This window comes from Pristiophorus japonicus, chromosome 6 (assembly GCF_044704955.1).
Source record: "Pristiophorus japonicus isolate sPriJap1 chromosome 6, sPriJap1.hap1, whole genome shotgun sequence".
NCBI lineage: Eukaryota > Metazoa > Chordata > Chondrichthyes > Pristiophoridae > Pristiophorus > Pristiophorus japonicus.
The window spans coordinates 184,751,715-184,768,386 of NC_091982.1; the positions used below are offsets into that span (position 1 = coordinate 184,751,715).

Below are 16,672 nucleotides of genomic sequence, written 5' to 3' on the forward strand. Positions count from 1 at the left end.
ACTAACAGCTGTAATTAATTTATAACAAAATAAGTCAAAATATAAGTTCATATTACTTTATTTGAAGCTCCTTTCAGGCAAAAATATTTGATTTGATTACTGTTTATACTAAAGGAGCAAACTAACACCTTTAATGAATCTGCAACTGATCTCAATAAAACAGCTAATGTAAACCGGGAGCTATTTACTCCAATCCAAAACTCCCACCTCTGCAAGCCAGGTGATTCACATCCTTTGTAATGATCATGCAGGCAAATCAAAACAGGATATTTGTATGAATGCTCATTTACTAGACCTGAAACAGGTTTAGTGAAAATAATTCAGTTTGAGATAATCTTGAGTTAGTGCTCATGACTATAAAACATTACTCACTGAGGTCCTCTGCTAGTTGAACTCTCCTTCCTGTCAACAGCTGCACTTTTTTACCATTGTCTTCTGCAAAGTCCTCCAACACTTCCTTCACATTCTTTTCAAGGCGTCTCACTGGTATTGATAGAAAATATAATCATTTAGTTTTTCACTCTTGATGAAAGGGTAGTTTTTGCCCATTTACTTGTAACTAAAAGACTTAAACGTGTAACTTTGCATCAATTAAGGCTTTTGTGATGTTAGCAATGCAGTGGAATTGTTTTGAGTCAGTTTTAGAACATGCTACTCATTGCTGCCAGCTAGGTGATAAACAGTATCTAGCTGCAGGTACTTGGCTTCCTACAGATAGTTGTCAGTTACTGAAGAATGAAATGAACTCAGCTTAATATTGCATGAGAAATAGACTATTATATACCAATTTCACATTTTACAAGAGAGTACTCAGAAAAAAAATATTTTACATAATCCACACCCGGCTTTAGATGTTTCCTTTTACATTTTTTTAAAAAACAGCAAATTCCATGTGCACAAAAGATTCTGTGATCAAAATTAAGATCTGGAGTAAATGCTGTTGAAATCAGTATCCAACAATTCTTTCTTACTTCTCTTTCATATACCATTACATCCTGCAATAAACCTATCGTGATGGAGGAAGGAGGTCTGTCAGAGAACCACTGTGCAAAGCACTTGTACCAGAGGAGTTTCAGATGAAAGCTTTTGTTGAACAGTTCATTTTTAAAATAACCCAATTTACAAGCTACCAACACAGAGCCTGTATCAGGCCACTAATTTGAACAGAGGGGATTATGGAGGAGCTGTGCAATTGACAGAATAAAAAACACAAATAAAAAAAACCCACAGTACTGGGACTTACCAAGGTTACATACATATCCATAAAAATCAAATTCCCTTTCATTATTAACATTATTTAACATTCAGGACCCATGAACAATGGACTAGCCTGAATTAACAATGTTAAAAAAAAAAAGTACAATTAAAATTCTAGCCATCTTCCTAATCACTGCCATGGCATTTGCATGGGATACATGAAAATGGCCAATAGGAACTGGTTATATTCCATAAATCAACTAGCTCGATAATGCTCCAGCTACAAATGAGTGGGCTACAACTTGCACACTTTATTTTTCATCATCTATTTTTGATTGTACTATTAGTTAATTAAGAATTAGATGGAAATACATTCATTTTAACTGAAAATGCATCATGTGCTTAATGCAGAATAGTTTCAGTGACACCTGTCTGAACTTTATTCACACAATCCTGTCTGTTTTCTCAAACAATACTACCTTGACAAAATGCTTAAATAAAATTCATGAAGATAATAGCTTGATCACATGTAGTACAGATTTCCTTTGGGCAAAGTCAAACAATTACCAGAGGTCAACACTTATTAAAGTATCTATCCAACTTGTTGGATCACATTTTTAAGGTGGCATACTATACATCATTTTACTAGAATAACCTCTTCCAATCAATAAGTAGCAACCAGTTAACTAACTCACCTTTTTATTTAGGATTATGTGGGAATGCAAAATAATCTCACTTTATTTGAATGGTGCTGCTCATAGGGAGCTGCAGATCTGGAACATAGCTGTGATGTACATTTAAGGCATCTGCTCTAAATGGACAAATCAATTTATTACTAGCTACTTATAAACTACTGAGGTCAATCAGAGAAACAATTATTAGAAAATCTCAGGGTGACTACCTTCCTCTCTTTTTGAAAAAAATAATCACGATTATCTTGCATTTGCAAAAAAGTGAGACATCTTGTGTAGGATGAAGACACACTAGTCCCAAGGTTTAAAAAAAACAAATATAGATGTTATAGTTCACAAGTACTGATTTGCTAAAATTACTTAAACTTTGGTAAGGTAATGCATAGAAATTAGATTTTCCACAGCGAATCAAGAGATTCAGGGCTAAAAATTCGCCGACCTTGGTGGCTGTTTTTTTGCCGATATTTAAAACTGGTCGGTGGGAAATTCAGAGACGTCTTCCAGCGACGGTTTTTAAGTACCGCTGGGGAGCGGACCGCCGCTATGCAAGATTTGCAATATTGCTTTCGCCAAAAATTTGCCTCAGCGTGGACCCATATTTAGCGCAAAAAATACCGGCAGATAAAAAGCTGCACTGCAGCCCTTGGAGCAGCGATAAGTATGAAGACCCACAAAAAAGGTAAGTTAAAGTTTTTATTTTTTAATTCTGTTTGTGATTTGATAGTTAAGTGTCTTGTGAATGGTTTGTGATTTTTTTTATTTTTTGCAATTTTTTGGGGGTGTTTTCCCCCCTCCCAAGGAGGCCTCTCTCGCAGCGATATCAGCCTCGGAGTAAAGTTAGAGAATTCGCGGTTTGCGCCACAAATCCTCGTGCAATGCTGATTTTTACCGCTGCACAAATTGAAGCTTGAATTTTAGGCCTCGTAGTGATAGTGAAGTGAAAGCGGTATTAGCGTTTCCGCCAAAAAACTAATTTCTAGCCCTCAAAGTATTATTTGAGTGCCTTTGAAAAGTTAGTACAGTACCTGAAGTGTCTTACACCAACGTGAAAGTATACTTCACGCACACTTAGCAGAGATTTATATTCATATATTAGTTGATTGTAACATTACATAGAGAAAAATACACGATGGGAATTTTCTTGGGGTTTCTCCCACTCTGCCGCCGTAATGTTAGCAGAAGTTCGGCTGAAACCCATATACGCATTAGAGAAAGTATATTTAATGGCCCGTAATTTGCGGTCAGTGGCGAAGCAAAGGCGTTCGCTGCTGGCCCCGAGGTAAGCTTCCCACAAAGATCTCGCGATCTGTGGTGACAAGTTCTGCTTTTCTGACATGCAATTGAAATCAGCGCAAGTCAATGGGGAATCCCTACCGCGAGCTGTTATGATGTCAACAAGCTGTCTGAGCAGCCAATCACAATGCAGAATTCTCACAGATTGAGAAGCAGGAAGTAAGTAAGCTCCTTTGATTCTAACTTCTTAAAAACCGTAGAACAAATCATAGATTGGGGCTCTCACATAGGGAAAAAGTAAACCTGAAATAAAAATGAACAAATTAATAAAAAAAAAATATATCCTTAGAAATTTTTATTTTTATTAAAACGGATAAATTTGACACTCCACAAAATTAAAATTAGTTTTTCAGGGCCATAATGTTCGTTTAGCAGTCAATATGCCATTAAAATCCCAGTTGCACCCAATCCAAAAGGATCTAACTTAATGGGGCGTTACCGCAGAAGAGCCAGAGTTTTTACCAGTTTCCCTGATTTGACATATTACACAGATAGCTGTGTAGTGGGGGGAGGGGGTAACCACAGTGCAGCCAGTGTCGGAGCAGTGAATGACTGACCGCAACTTCAGGATTTTTGCATTCGCGGTGCATCCTGACATTGCGGTCAGTTTCAAAGGTGTAAATATTGACCAGGACACTGGGGATAACTCCTCTGCTCTTTTTCTAAATTGTGCCATGCGATCTTTTACGTCCACCTGAGTGTGCAGACGGGGCCTCGGTTTAACGTGCCATCCAAAAGACGGTACATCCAACAGTACAGCACTCCCTCAGTACTGCACTCGAGTGTCAGCCTAGATTTTTGTGCTCATTTCCAAAGCATGTACAGTACAGAAACAGGCCATTTGGCCCAATTGGTCAAAGCTGGAGTTTATACTCCACATCTTCATCTAAGCCTATCAGCATAACCATCTTTTCCTTTCTCCCTTGTGTTTATCTAGCTTCCCTTTAAATGCATCTATGCTATTCGCCTCAACTACTTCTTGTGATAGAGTTCCACATTCTAAGCACTCATGGGTAAAAAAAAGTTTCTCATGAATTCCCTATTGGATTTATTAGTGGTTATCCTATATTTATGGCCCCTAGTTTTGTTCTCCCCCACAAGTGGGAACACTTTCTATCTGTCTACCCTATCAAACCATTCCATAATCTTAAAGACCTCTATCAGGTCACCCCCTCAGCCTTCTCTATTCTAGAGAAAAGAGCCCCAGCCTGTTTAATCTTTTTGGATAGATATAATCTCTCAGTTCTGGCATCATCCTTGGAAATCTTTTTTGCACCTTCTCCAGTGCCCCTAAAACCTTTTTACAAAATGGAGACCAGAAATGTTCACAGTACTTCAAATGTGGTCTAACTAAGGTTCTGTACACGTTTAACATAACTTCTCTGCTTTTCAATTCTATCCCTCTAAAAATAAAGCCCAGTGCATTGTTTGCCATTTTTATGGCCTTATTAAGCTGTGGCACTACTTTTAATGATTTATGTATCCGAGTCTGCTCAAAGGGGATTTAAAGGATTGATAATGTAGATAAAACATGTAACATAATGACACACCTACACCTCCAAACATTCAACAATAGAAAATACTTTTTACAATGGCAATCTCCAATAAGCAACACTTACAAATACAGGTTTCGTCAGAAACAGGACCTCAACCTACCTTCAGTATTTGTTAGCTGCTGTCGGAGTGTGTTTGCTGTAATAGTTAGCATTCGTTGAATACGCCAGAACAGAATAACATTATTGCATTCCAGCTGTGGAGGCGGGGGAGGGGAAGAGAAGAGAGACAATGTTTAGACAATCTTTTATTCACATGTGCCTTTATTTGAATTTTTGTGATCACAGTTAGGAATCTTAGTGCTGGGAATTAAACAGTTTTTCTACTGTTGGCAGTCAGTCCCATTATCGAGCAGGTTAGGTAGAACACTGCCAATGCAAAGCAAAGGTCTTGCTACTCTACCCCAACCTCATAACATAAATCCCTTTTGCACCAGTGCAAAATTTTCCATTTCCCACATAAGCTCCTTAATCGATTGCTTTTTCAGTGCCAATTTATGAGCAGTTTATACTAGATTTCTGCACCTATTGGTAAGTAGATTGAAACTACACATTGGAGCCTTAAATCTCCCAGAACAAATTCAAATTCAGGTTCGTAGTTTCGGGTTATGTGAAGTGCATGCGCCTAAACCCGGAACTTGTGATCTGTCAAGAATTCTCTTGACAGATCGCATGGATCTGAAGGAAAAGGGCCTCCGCGGGCGGAGAGTTGGGCTATTTGCCCAATTTCTGCCCAGCGAATGCCCTTGAAATTCTTCTGCTTTTACCAGCATAAGAGTTTTAAAAACTAGAAAAATAAAATGTTATCACTCATTTATATATTAAAAACTCTGTCCATTAAGACAAATTTATTTTTAGCCCTGTTAAAACATATAAAACATTTCAAAAAAATAAATTTTTCTATAAAATATTTAATTAAATAGCATTTTAAATATGTAATGTGTTTTTTAAATTATTTTGTGTGTGTGTGTGTGTGTGTGTGTGTGTGTGTGTGTGTGTGTGTGTGTGTGTGTTTCTGGGGGTATTCCCATTCATATTTACGGCAACTCCGTAGAAACGGAACTCACCATAAACATGAATGGGAATACCCACATTTTCATTGGTTGGGCCGGCCCATGTGATCCCAGAGACGCGTACAAAGCACATGTGCTCTTGGAATACATGGGTCTCTATGCAGCCATTCGTGTGGAGGCCCAGGATTACAAGTCTCCGAATCTCCGGGACCACCAGGTACTTTTGTGGAAATTCTTCCGGTCGAAGGCATCTGCCAGCGGGAACCCTCCAACCGCAATTTCTGGGCCAGTATTATTAATAATTTACAGAAAAATGGAAATACGTGCACAGACACGAGAGTACACTGAATTCTGCTGCACACACAGCTTTACAACACATTTTATGCATGGATTAAGATTTGTTCTAAAAGGGAGTAAATGAGACTGGTTCTATGGAAATTTAAACTCTGATTTGTGAGTTTGTCTTAGACTGCCAATATCATTGCGTAGCTAGATGCTGGAACATTTCATTACCTTTTAAAGCATGAATGTTCTATTTCTGCCCCATTATAGCAGATACTTCAGTTAAAATCCTTAAATGGATCTTATAAGCATTTGATCAGTTCTGTCTTCTATTGGGATGCTGGGCTTTGCATGTAATTATAACAACCTGTCCTGAGAGTATTATACATATGAGGTATTCAGAAAATCTAATTATAAGTGCCTGGATAGCCCTGTAATATATGATACAAAACAGCTATTGTTAAATATATATATTTTAAATCACATAGGTTAGTATTGCCAAGTTTTCAAGTTTGCTTTTGTGTCTTCTGCTACTGCTGTCACATTTGGTGCTCGAGATGGATCTACTGTCATCATAGCGATTTTGACAAACACCATCCGAGAGGCAACATACAACTGGAGATAGAGAGACTTTACACAAAAATAAAAATAGCACTTTCAAACATGTTAAGTATTTTCTTTGTATTATCTGTTTTCATACCTCAGAATCTACAAAGTGTCTTTGGTAATAGTGGAAACCTCTTCTGCAAAGATTACAATGGTTCAGTGATTTCTTCAAGAAGTGCTTTCGGTAAACTTGGTGCCAAGTATCTTTAATCTAGCGAGAAAGAAAATTTTTTATGTCAAGGTATTTAATAATGTTTTGTAACAAGAAAACTTGATTATTCAGGGAACTAAAAAATTTAAGAACATTGCAAAATTGTTTTAATCAGCATCGTCCTGCAACATCTGGTTTACTAAAGAAAGATTTACTTACAGTTCTTTTTCCACAGTAGAAATAACTTGCATTTATTCAGTGTCATTCAGAAACACAAGACGTGAAGCTAGAGTACATGCCCTTTCAAAATGTCACTATCGTTTCAAAAAAAGATACAACCTCAAAATAACTAAAGTATAAAGTGCTACATAATGAAACAAATAAAGTGGATCAGCACATGCATGTCAAATTAGACAATATATTATTTGATTTGGAAACTAAGTAAAATATTTGTAGATATCAATTTGGTGACTCTCACTTACCAGAATGGTGTCCACGTCTACATTTTTAGCCTCCAGGTTTTTACGAACTGTCGTAACTTCATCATTAGCAAGATAAGCTGTGTGTTCCTCATTGACTTTTAACACCCGCTCCAATTCATTTCTGGTTTCATTTCGAACGTGCTAAAGGAAAAGAGGCATTCTGTTAATTGTCTGAGAAGTATAGAAATAGATTCAAGTTCTTCATTAATATATATGACATGGTAGACAATTAAAGTTACAGTGTAGTATAGGATGAAATCAGTTTATTTTACATTGTATAATCAAACTGCCAGGTCATTCATCTTTAACAATTAACATTCTGTACCAAATACTCAACAACTCTTAAGAAGTCAACTGTAACAAAGCCAAATGTCTCTCAAATTTGACCCTTGTGGTTTTTGGGATCATACTCTGTAAATCTGATTGTGATTTGATTGTTGGTTTTAAATAGGGACTCAAGCACTCTGCAGAGTGTGGCGATAGCAAGTTGATCATGTCTGTTCTTCATAACTTATTTAGTGGATGTCAACACATTCTCTGAAAAAACTTTGCATGGGTGCTGTAGTAAAATTATCCATATAATGACCCAATCTTTGTGTCTTTTGAGAGTCACAAATCCAGTTCAACAGCTCATCATATATGCCACAAGAGGGCAGTAACTTAATGAAGGCTGGATGACATGCACTGCTGAAAGTTCCAGAAATGTCAAGTGCTATTGATGTTACTTTGTCCTGGTCGTGAAGAGCATGCTACCAATCCACCTGGGATCCAAATTAGAAAACTGTGAGCAGGTTCCTGTGACTAAATATTTCAGAGTTTCTTATTCATTCCATAATCTTTTGCTATGATTAACTTAACTCATTTGATATATGGAATCGTCTTGTTCGCTCACTTATATACTCAAATCAGTGATAATAGCATCTGTCTTATCAAGTGACCAAAACTATAAAGTATTTGAGATGGGACTGACCAAAGTTTTATAGTGCAATGTAAGTTATTTTGATTTGCATTCTATCTCCTTAATAATGCAACTCAGGACCTATCCAGAATATTACATAACAGAATCAGGTCATTTGGTCCATCAAATCTGCATTGGTGTTTTTTTCCACAAGCCACTTAGTCTAATTCCACTCTCTTGCTTGCCCTCCATATCTTTTACTATTCCTCTTTTTCAAGCAAAGATGGACCGGAGTCAACAATAGGCAAAGATAATGTTCAGTTTAATTTGTAAGCTGCTTCATTCCACCGTAGATAAAAGCATACCGTAGATAAAAACATAAAAGCATCAAGTATGATGAGAAACACTTGATACAATCAGTATAACTTCTGTTCACGTATTTTTACAAAAATAAAGAACATACGTCACTATGCCATTTTGATGGGCCTTTTACTTAACATAAAGACTAAGGCCTAGAAATTGGCCTATTTAGCACCTCCAGGGTGTGATAACGGGGCATTAATCGGGTTCCGACCGAGTGCGGTGATAATATTGACTCCCGCCATATTCGTTGGACATTTGCGGTGGTGGTAAGGCGTTGCGCCCAGAGATTATGATGTCATCACCGTGCGCATCTCCCTGACCGGAACTTGCATTTCACCCCCTATAGTATCGCCGGGCAGAAACACTGGCAGCTGCAGGAGGTGTCCATCGGAAAGCCGAGCGTTTCAGGGGCGATAATTAAAGGCAAGGTGGCCGAGCTAAGTACAAAAAAAATTATACCTTTTCTCTTGCACGTTTTTGGGTGGCCTTCTTTGCCTGCGATCAATCAGCCCAGCACTCTGCTTCAGTGCATCGGGCTGACTGGGCAGGATTGTGGCTGCCGTAAGGGAGAAGGTACTTTTTTTTTTGCAAAGCCTGCAGGGATGGCCCTTCCCTTTAAGGGAGAGAAGGAGTCCTTTCAACGCGGCAGTACTGCACGGCCCAGTGTGCAGCGTTGCTCCACTTACCGCCCCACCTGTTGTCGATTGCGTTCCAGGAAGGAAGTAGAGCGCCTGATTTATAGTGTTCCATTTCCTTCCTGGAGCGCTATCCCCGAATTTTTTTTTTAAAATAAAAAAAAATTAGCGCCTGCCACTAATTTGTACAATTTTATATTTTTCTACATCTGCCACTTATCTGCCCATCTTGCTAGCCGAAATGCTCCTGCATTCTTTTACAATCCTCATCACAATCTGCCATACACCCAATGTTGATATTGTTTCTTTAATGTGTAAATTCAGATCGTAATCAAAACAGACCCCTAAGGAACACACTCATCATCTGCTTTTAGTATGAGAAATATCCTTTTATTCCCAACCTGTACAAGTTGGACCTCTCTGGTCTGGGACTCTTTGGTCCGGAAACATCTGTGATTTGGCATTAGTTGGGCCTGAGGGAGAGGAGGGTTATTTAAAAAAAGTTTTGATTGGCTGGAGCGGCTGTCAGTCAGTGAGTGTGTTTGGCGATTGGCTGCAGCGGCTGTCAGTCAGCGAGTGTGCGCGCGGGTATGGAGGGGGCTGCCCACAGGCTGCCAGCACACGCGCACACAGGAGCCCGCGTGCTGTCGACAGGTACCAGTAAGTGTGACCTCCCATTGTTTGGAAAATTCTCTGTTCCGGAACGGTCAGGTCCCGAGGGTGCCAGACCAGAGAGGTCCAACCTGTACTTTCTGATCTCCAACCATCTCTTTACTTTGCTTAATTCCATGTGCCATTATCTTTGTCATGTCTCCTGTATGGTACCGTGTCAAATGTTTTTGAAAATCAATATAAATCACATTCGCTGCACTTCCTTTCTTTATCCTTCCTGTCATTTCTTGAAACAATTCTATAATGTTAGTTGAGCACAACCTGCCTTTTAAAAATCTGTGCTAACTGGTCCTGTGTAACTCCAAGTTTCTCTGCCTACTTAGTAATTTCAACCTATATTATAGACTCTAGCAGTTTAAAAGATGAAGTAAGATTAACTGGTCTATAATTTCCTGGCTTATCTCCATCCCTTTTTCTTCCAGACGGGAACCACCTCTGCTTCTCTCAAGTTTTCTGGCAATTTTCTGTTCCACAGAATTATATTCAGAACTTCTGCTATTTCTTCCTTAGCTTCCTTCAGGATCGACGGTTGCAAACCATCAAATCCCAATTAGCTGTCTACCTTAAATTCGAGTAAGTTCTTTAGTATCATTTCTTCTGGAGTGACAACTTCGCTTAACTGTTCTACACCCACCTCTGTTGGTCTATGGTCCCAATACAAATCTCTTGATACACAGTATCACTCTCCTCTGCATGCTTTTGGACTTCATCTCCTAGCGGCCCTAGCAGTACCTTAACTATCCTTTTATTACTAATGTGCTTATAAAAAGCCTTATTACCTTTCAAGTTTTTTGTTAATTTTTTCTCATACTACCACTTAGCCGTTTTAATCTCATGTTCTATACCTTTCCTGTAATGTTTATATTTGTGCTGGCTTTTTAAATTACCCAACTTGCAAGTGCTAAATGCAATTTTTTTTAAATGTCAAATTTGATTTAATCTTCCTATCATCATCATAGGCAGTCCCTCGAACCGAGCATGACTTGCTTCCACGTCAAAAAGTTCACAGGTATTTCAACGATGGACCTAAAATTCCAGCTCCGAACTAAATCTTGAAGGATGGAAGATGCCGGTGCTTGGATTTTTAAAAAAAAAACGTGTAGTGACCGTTGCACACCAGCCACCACACGGGTTTGACAGAGCTAGGTCTTGGTCCAGTAGAAAGGATTAACTAAAACGACTGGTGACCTGCTCTGCTGCACGGACCTAGGGCGCACACATATCGCAGTGTGGGCTGGTCCGTGCTGCCTCTGGGCCCATGCCTCCTCTGCTGGGCCCCGAACTCATGCCTCTCCTGGGCCCCGATCACATCCCTCTACGATCTCTCGCCGCTCCTTCGCCCCGATCTCGCCGCTCCTGATGTACCTGCCCACACTCCAATCACCGACCTGGACCTTGGTGACGTCCCTCTTCACTGCTGTTGCTCTCCTGCTCCAGCAAGTGCTGCTCCCTGCAGTGGTATGCTGCCACGCAGCTCCTTCCGCTCCCGGCCTGCTCCGATGGTGCTCGCAGGCCGGGGGCTGCACAGACTGCTGGGCTAGGCTACCATGCTGCTCCTTCCGCTCCCCGGTAAACGGGTCACTGCAGACCCACAGTCTCACACGCACACTGTGTGTGGTGTGTGGCTGTGTGACTTCCTATTCAGCAAATTATGGTACACTCCCTTTCTTCCTGTTTAAATATTTCCCATTTCTTTGCTTTTCCACTCTCCTCTGTCATATTCATTGGAACCTCCTCCCACAGCTCTCATTAATCTTCCCATGAGGATATTGGTTCTAACTCTTTTTACGTGTAGACCATCCCATCGGTACAGCTTCTGGTCCCAACACTCCAAACCTTCTCTCATACACCACAGCCTGGATTTTGCGGTAAGAATAACAGTGAGGCTATCAGCGCTCACCTTACTACGAAATAAATCAGATAGCTTTTTCCGGCATCCACACATGCCTAGTTAAACACGGAAATCAGGAAGTTGCTGTCTGATTTGCCCTACTCCTCCGCAAGCTTTACTACTCTGGTACCTCAAAATCGGTATTCAAACACATGAAGGGCGTGAAGTTGCGGTACTTATCCACTAGATACCAACTAAACATGCCAGAAAAGGTTAGGGCTTATCCATTCAAGTGTAAGTGAATTTTTAACGGCATGATAAGTCTTAATTACTGCCAAACAATCTCCCTGGCACTGAAAATGTACTTTCACAAGTGTGGAGCCTCATGCCTTCAGATATTAATTATTGCAGGGTGATTTTGAAATTTTTTTTTACATTTTCTTTTTGTCTCTTTTATCTTTCTATCTTAATCCCATCTTTCTTTCTTTCTCTCTCTTTATTTAGTTTTCTGTACATTATTTTACATTGAAGGAAATATTCTAACTTATACTTGCTGGCTTAGACTTTGCATGCCTCAGTAAGGATTCTTCAATCTGATTGGTTGAGGAAAAACACCATTGCTTGCCCTGTTCACATAGGTCCCAGATCGCCTGTACAGGGCGCCACGCTGCTTTGACTGTCTGATAACCGCAAATCTCAGTTTAAAACTCCACAGAAATTCTGTGGGCAAGCGCAATGAACGACAAGCGGCGTTTGTTCACTGCTGACCGCAAAATCGGGATCTGGAGCCACATCTCTCGTGATGCATTTACTTGCCTAACCTGGCTGTTGCTGAATTGTCCAGCAGATGGCATTGGCAGTAATAAGCTAGGATATCCTGAAATATACTAGCTTTGACATCCTGCTTATTTAATCTACCTATTAATTTCTGGAATTCTTTTTGCAGGAACTGAATCTATTCTTTCCCAAGTCATTTGTTCTGACATGCATCATGACTTCTGGTCCCACCCCCTCAAAAAGCATCTGCACTTGCACCCTTACCCTGAGAGGCAACATACCATTTGGAACTCATGTTTAGTTATAGAAACTACTAACTACAATGCTCACTACTACTGCATTCATCTCTGCTTTTTGGCAACAACTTCCTTTAAGATGCTACAACATTGTTGGGTGGCTACAACCACACCCCACCGTCACCCCCACCTCACCAACCAAGTTGCTGCCTTTGGAACAAGTATTTATCTAGGCAATGCCTTCAGTGGACCCTTGCCTTCCTTTGTACTCCTTTTACCACCTTGATATGGTTAACTGCTTCTAACTTTATTTCACTTTGTCTGCTTGTGAGCTGACCACCTCTTGAAATGCATGTTCCAAAAATTATTTCATCCTCGTACGTGACATAGCATCATAGCATCACCTGCTGTTACACAAGGTCAGTAACTTTTAGCTTGAATTTGCTGCAAGTGTATTTGCCTTGGACGCTCAAACCATCAACAGACTCCCAGATTCAGTGAGATTTGCACAAAATGGGTTGCCACTGCCCTGCCATTGTAATCCTTTTAAACTTTATCTAACTTAAGTTATAATAGATACAAAAATAAAAACTTATAGTATACAGTATAAAAGTTTAAACAGCAACTAGCAATATACAATACTATGGCTTATCCCAATTTAGAGCAAATTTCCTCTGCAATCTCTCCACACGCGGGTTTACACACTTCCTTGTACTCAGACAGCATAGTTGTACACATCAGCTATGTACAATATACAAGTACTAATTATAGAAAAAAAAAGTCACTCATCAGTCCTAACCCTGTGTGTCCTTTTCATGTATGCAAGTGTAAATGTCCCTTTAGCTCCAGATTTTGAATCTGCCAAAACTCCATCCATTAAAATAATTTCACCTTTCTCTCTTCCAAAAAATATAATGAGGAGATAAGCAATCCAATAATGGATTGTTGGAGCTTCAGTAAAGAAAAAACAGGTAATTTACTTGTCCTCACCTTTCAAACTCAATGACAACTACAACATATGTAATTGTGCTGAGAATATGAGGAAGAAATACCCAGTATTCATCTACTTCCAACTCCTATTTAACTCTCGAAATACAATGACTGAGCACTTACCTGCTCTCACTTTCTGCTCATTTAGTCTTTATGCAAATTAATTGAGTTTTAGGGAAAACATAGAATTAGCATATGCTGTATATGTCTCAACTGTCTTTATCCCACCTGCTCTGGAGCTCGTGATTTCCAGTAGAACCATCTTTCTTGCCAATCTGGCCCCACCATATCACGGATTACAGACTCAGCTATTAAAACAATGAGGAATATAAGATCAAAATTATGTCTCGTTAGCTATTCTCATTGCATTTAGACACACCCCGTGTATGATTTATACTGTGGTCATTTGTATAGTAAGAAAAGACAGTCATTCTCATCTGCTCTTGCTTAATTTTTATTTCCCATAACATTTACCTCCTCCTTTCCCTTCTCAATACAAGATGTAACAGCTACTTTATCCGGAAGATTTCATGAAGCTTTAAGATTAATCAATTTTCCCTTATTTTCAGTATTGAAGTTACTGTAATCTCAACAAATTTCTGGTTGTAGAATAGACATCAGTAGGGATTAAATGGTTCAGTGGTCTTTGCACTGGCCTTTCACCAATACAAAACGATGATAATGATGTTCTTTTCTGTTTGCTGGCTAGACTCTAGTCCCCAGCCCCATGTAAACAGAAAATCAGGGTTGCTGATGGAGGAAAACATTCACATTCTTGGGACACTGAAGTTATACCGAAGGAATGGCCATCATTTGAAGTGAGACACACCAAAGCTCTTGACAATAAGGTAATCAATGCAATGAGGGAGGAGTTAAACCTATATGCCGGGAGAAGAGTCTAGGTTTGAATCAAGAGAGTAGAATTAATGGGCCCAAGTTTCCACATGATTTGCGCCTGATTTTTAGGAGCAACTGGTAGAGAACGGACTATCTTAGAAATCGCAATTCTCCACATTTTTTTTTCTGCAGTTCTAGTCAGGTAGAACAGTTCTACTTTGGAACAGAATTTTTTCTTCAAAAGGGGGCGTGTCCGGCCACTGACGCCTGATTTGAAAGTTTCCACAGTGAAAACGTACTCCAAACTAAAGTAGAATGGAGCAAGTGAAGATTTTTGTAGAACTGAAAAAATCTGTTCTACACATAATAAAATCAGGCGCAGGTTACAAATTAGGCGTCCAGAAGGAGGTGGGGGGGGGGGGGGGGGGGAAGTCATTAAATTCTATAATAAATCCTTATTTATACGTCTACAAATATTATACAAATAAATCCAACCTGAATAAACATTTATAAGCAAAGAAAATATTAAATAAACCATCTTCCTACCTGTGTGAAAGTGCTTCAGGCAGGCCTTTCGGGACCAAAGGCTGAACGGGCCGGGCCCGAGACTTCAGGCAGGGCCCGTCCCCAGCACCAGATTTACAGGTAGGTGGCGTTGGGTTGGGTCGGGTAGGTTCGGTTCGGGTCGGGGCGAGAGAGAGAGAGAGGGGGGGGAGAGAGAGGGAGGGAGAAGGGGGGGAGAGAGAGGGAGGGAGGGAGGTCAGGTCGGATCCAGTCCGGGAACAGGAGTCGGGTCGGGTCCAGTGGGGGGGTCGGGTCGGGGGGTGGGAGCGCGGGTCGGGTTGGGTCCAGTCGGGGAGGCGGGGAGCGGGAACAGGAGCGCGGGTCGGGTCGGGTCGAGTCGAGTCGCGGAGGCGGGAACAGGAGCGCGGGTCGGGTCGGGTCCAGTCGGGGAGCGGGAACAGGAGCGCGGGTCAGGTCCAGTCGGGGAGGCGGGGAGCGGGAACAGGAGCGCAGGTCGGGTCGGGTCAGTCGGGTGGGGAAGCAGGAGCTGGCTGTGGGAGGAGCCTTATTCACGCAGCCCCAGTGAGGCCATTCAGCCAGGGCTAGGGGCTGCGTGCTTCGGGCCCCTCCCACACAGTTCGGCGCCTGGAGCTACTGCACCTGCGTGCCCACTGTAGCGCGCATGTGCAGAGGTCCCGGCACTGTTTTCAGCGCAGGGACCTAGCTCCGCCCCCCCACAGCTCGTGCTGGCTGCGCCGAGGGCCAGAGGACCTGCAAGTAGGTGGAGAATACAGAGGATTTTTTTAGGCGCACTTTGTGGCGCGAAAAACGGGCGTCCAGGTCGGGACTGTGCCGTTCTAGGCGCGTGTAGAAACTTGGGCCCAATGAAACTATTGGAATAAAAACAACAGGCTTTGCTGAAATAAATTGTCAGTGGGGATATGGAAAGAAACCGGTTACGACATAGTGAGTACTAAAACATTAAATGAGAAAACCAGGAAAAAGATCAACATTCCAATAAAATAGAGTCAGGATTGAGTGAAATGTGAAAGCACAAAAAATTCTAAACAAAATTGGAAAGTTAGGAGCATTATGGAGGAATACTGGGCCCAAATTTAGCCAGTACAGATATCTGGCGCACTCACCAGAGGTACGCCGCTTTTGTAGAACTCCAAGGGCGCCAAAAATCTTCAGACCGAGTTTGGCTGTTCACCAGCCTCTCCTCGATGGTGGCGCAGCGTGGCAACTGGATTCGGGGGCTGAAAACAGTGCCGGGACCTCTGCACATGCGCGCTAGAGTGTGCGCGCATGCGCAGTAGCTCCTCACCCCCAGAATCTGAGTGTGCTCTGCAGGCTGTGTGGGAGGGGCCCGAAGTGCGCCGCCCCTATCCCTGGCCGAATGAGCTCCGTCATCGGCGGTCCGCTGCCTTCCCTTCACATAAAGGTAAGACTTCTATTTTTTAATTTGTCATTGATTGATTGATTGCTTATTACTTTGGTCTTGGTGCTTTAGGTGCAGGGTTCCTTCTATTTTTTTTATGTGTTAATTAATTGCTTACTACTTTTTGTGCTTTGTTTAGTGCGTTGTAAGTCTTGGTGCTAGGTGCAGGTCCTCTCAGCTTCCTTGTATTTTTTATTTGTTATTGAATGCTTATTTTTG

The 16,672-nt window shown here is 41.0% G+C and overlaps 1 protein-coding gene across 6 annotated transcripts in view; it reads right to left on the reverse strand.

Annotated features, from left to right (window-relative positions):
- Positions 1 to 16,672, reverse strand: part of opa1 (OPA1 mitochondrial dynamin like GTPase) — a 130,051-nt gene that overhangs the window by 34,494 nt on the left and 78,885 nt on the right. For all 6 annotated transcript variants that reach the window (XM_070883476.1, XM_070883478.1, XM_070883479.1 and 3 more), the window contains 5 exons: positions 13,900 to 13,979; positions 7,270 to 7,410; positions 6,731 to 6,847; positions 4,839 to 4,932; positions 373 to 483 (listed from right to left, as the gene is read on the reverse strand). In XM_070883476.1, coding sequence (XP_070739577.1) covers positions 373 to 483; positions 4,839 to 4,932; positions 6,731 to 6,847; positions 7,270 to 7,410; positions 13,900 to 13,979 — 543 coding nt within the window. The remainder of the gene's footprint in view (positions 1 to 372; positions 484 to 4,838; positions 4,933 to 6,730; positions 6,848 to 7,269; positions 7,411 to 13,899; positions 13,980 to 16,672) is intronic.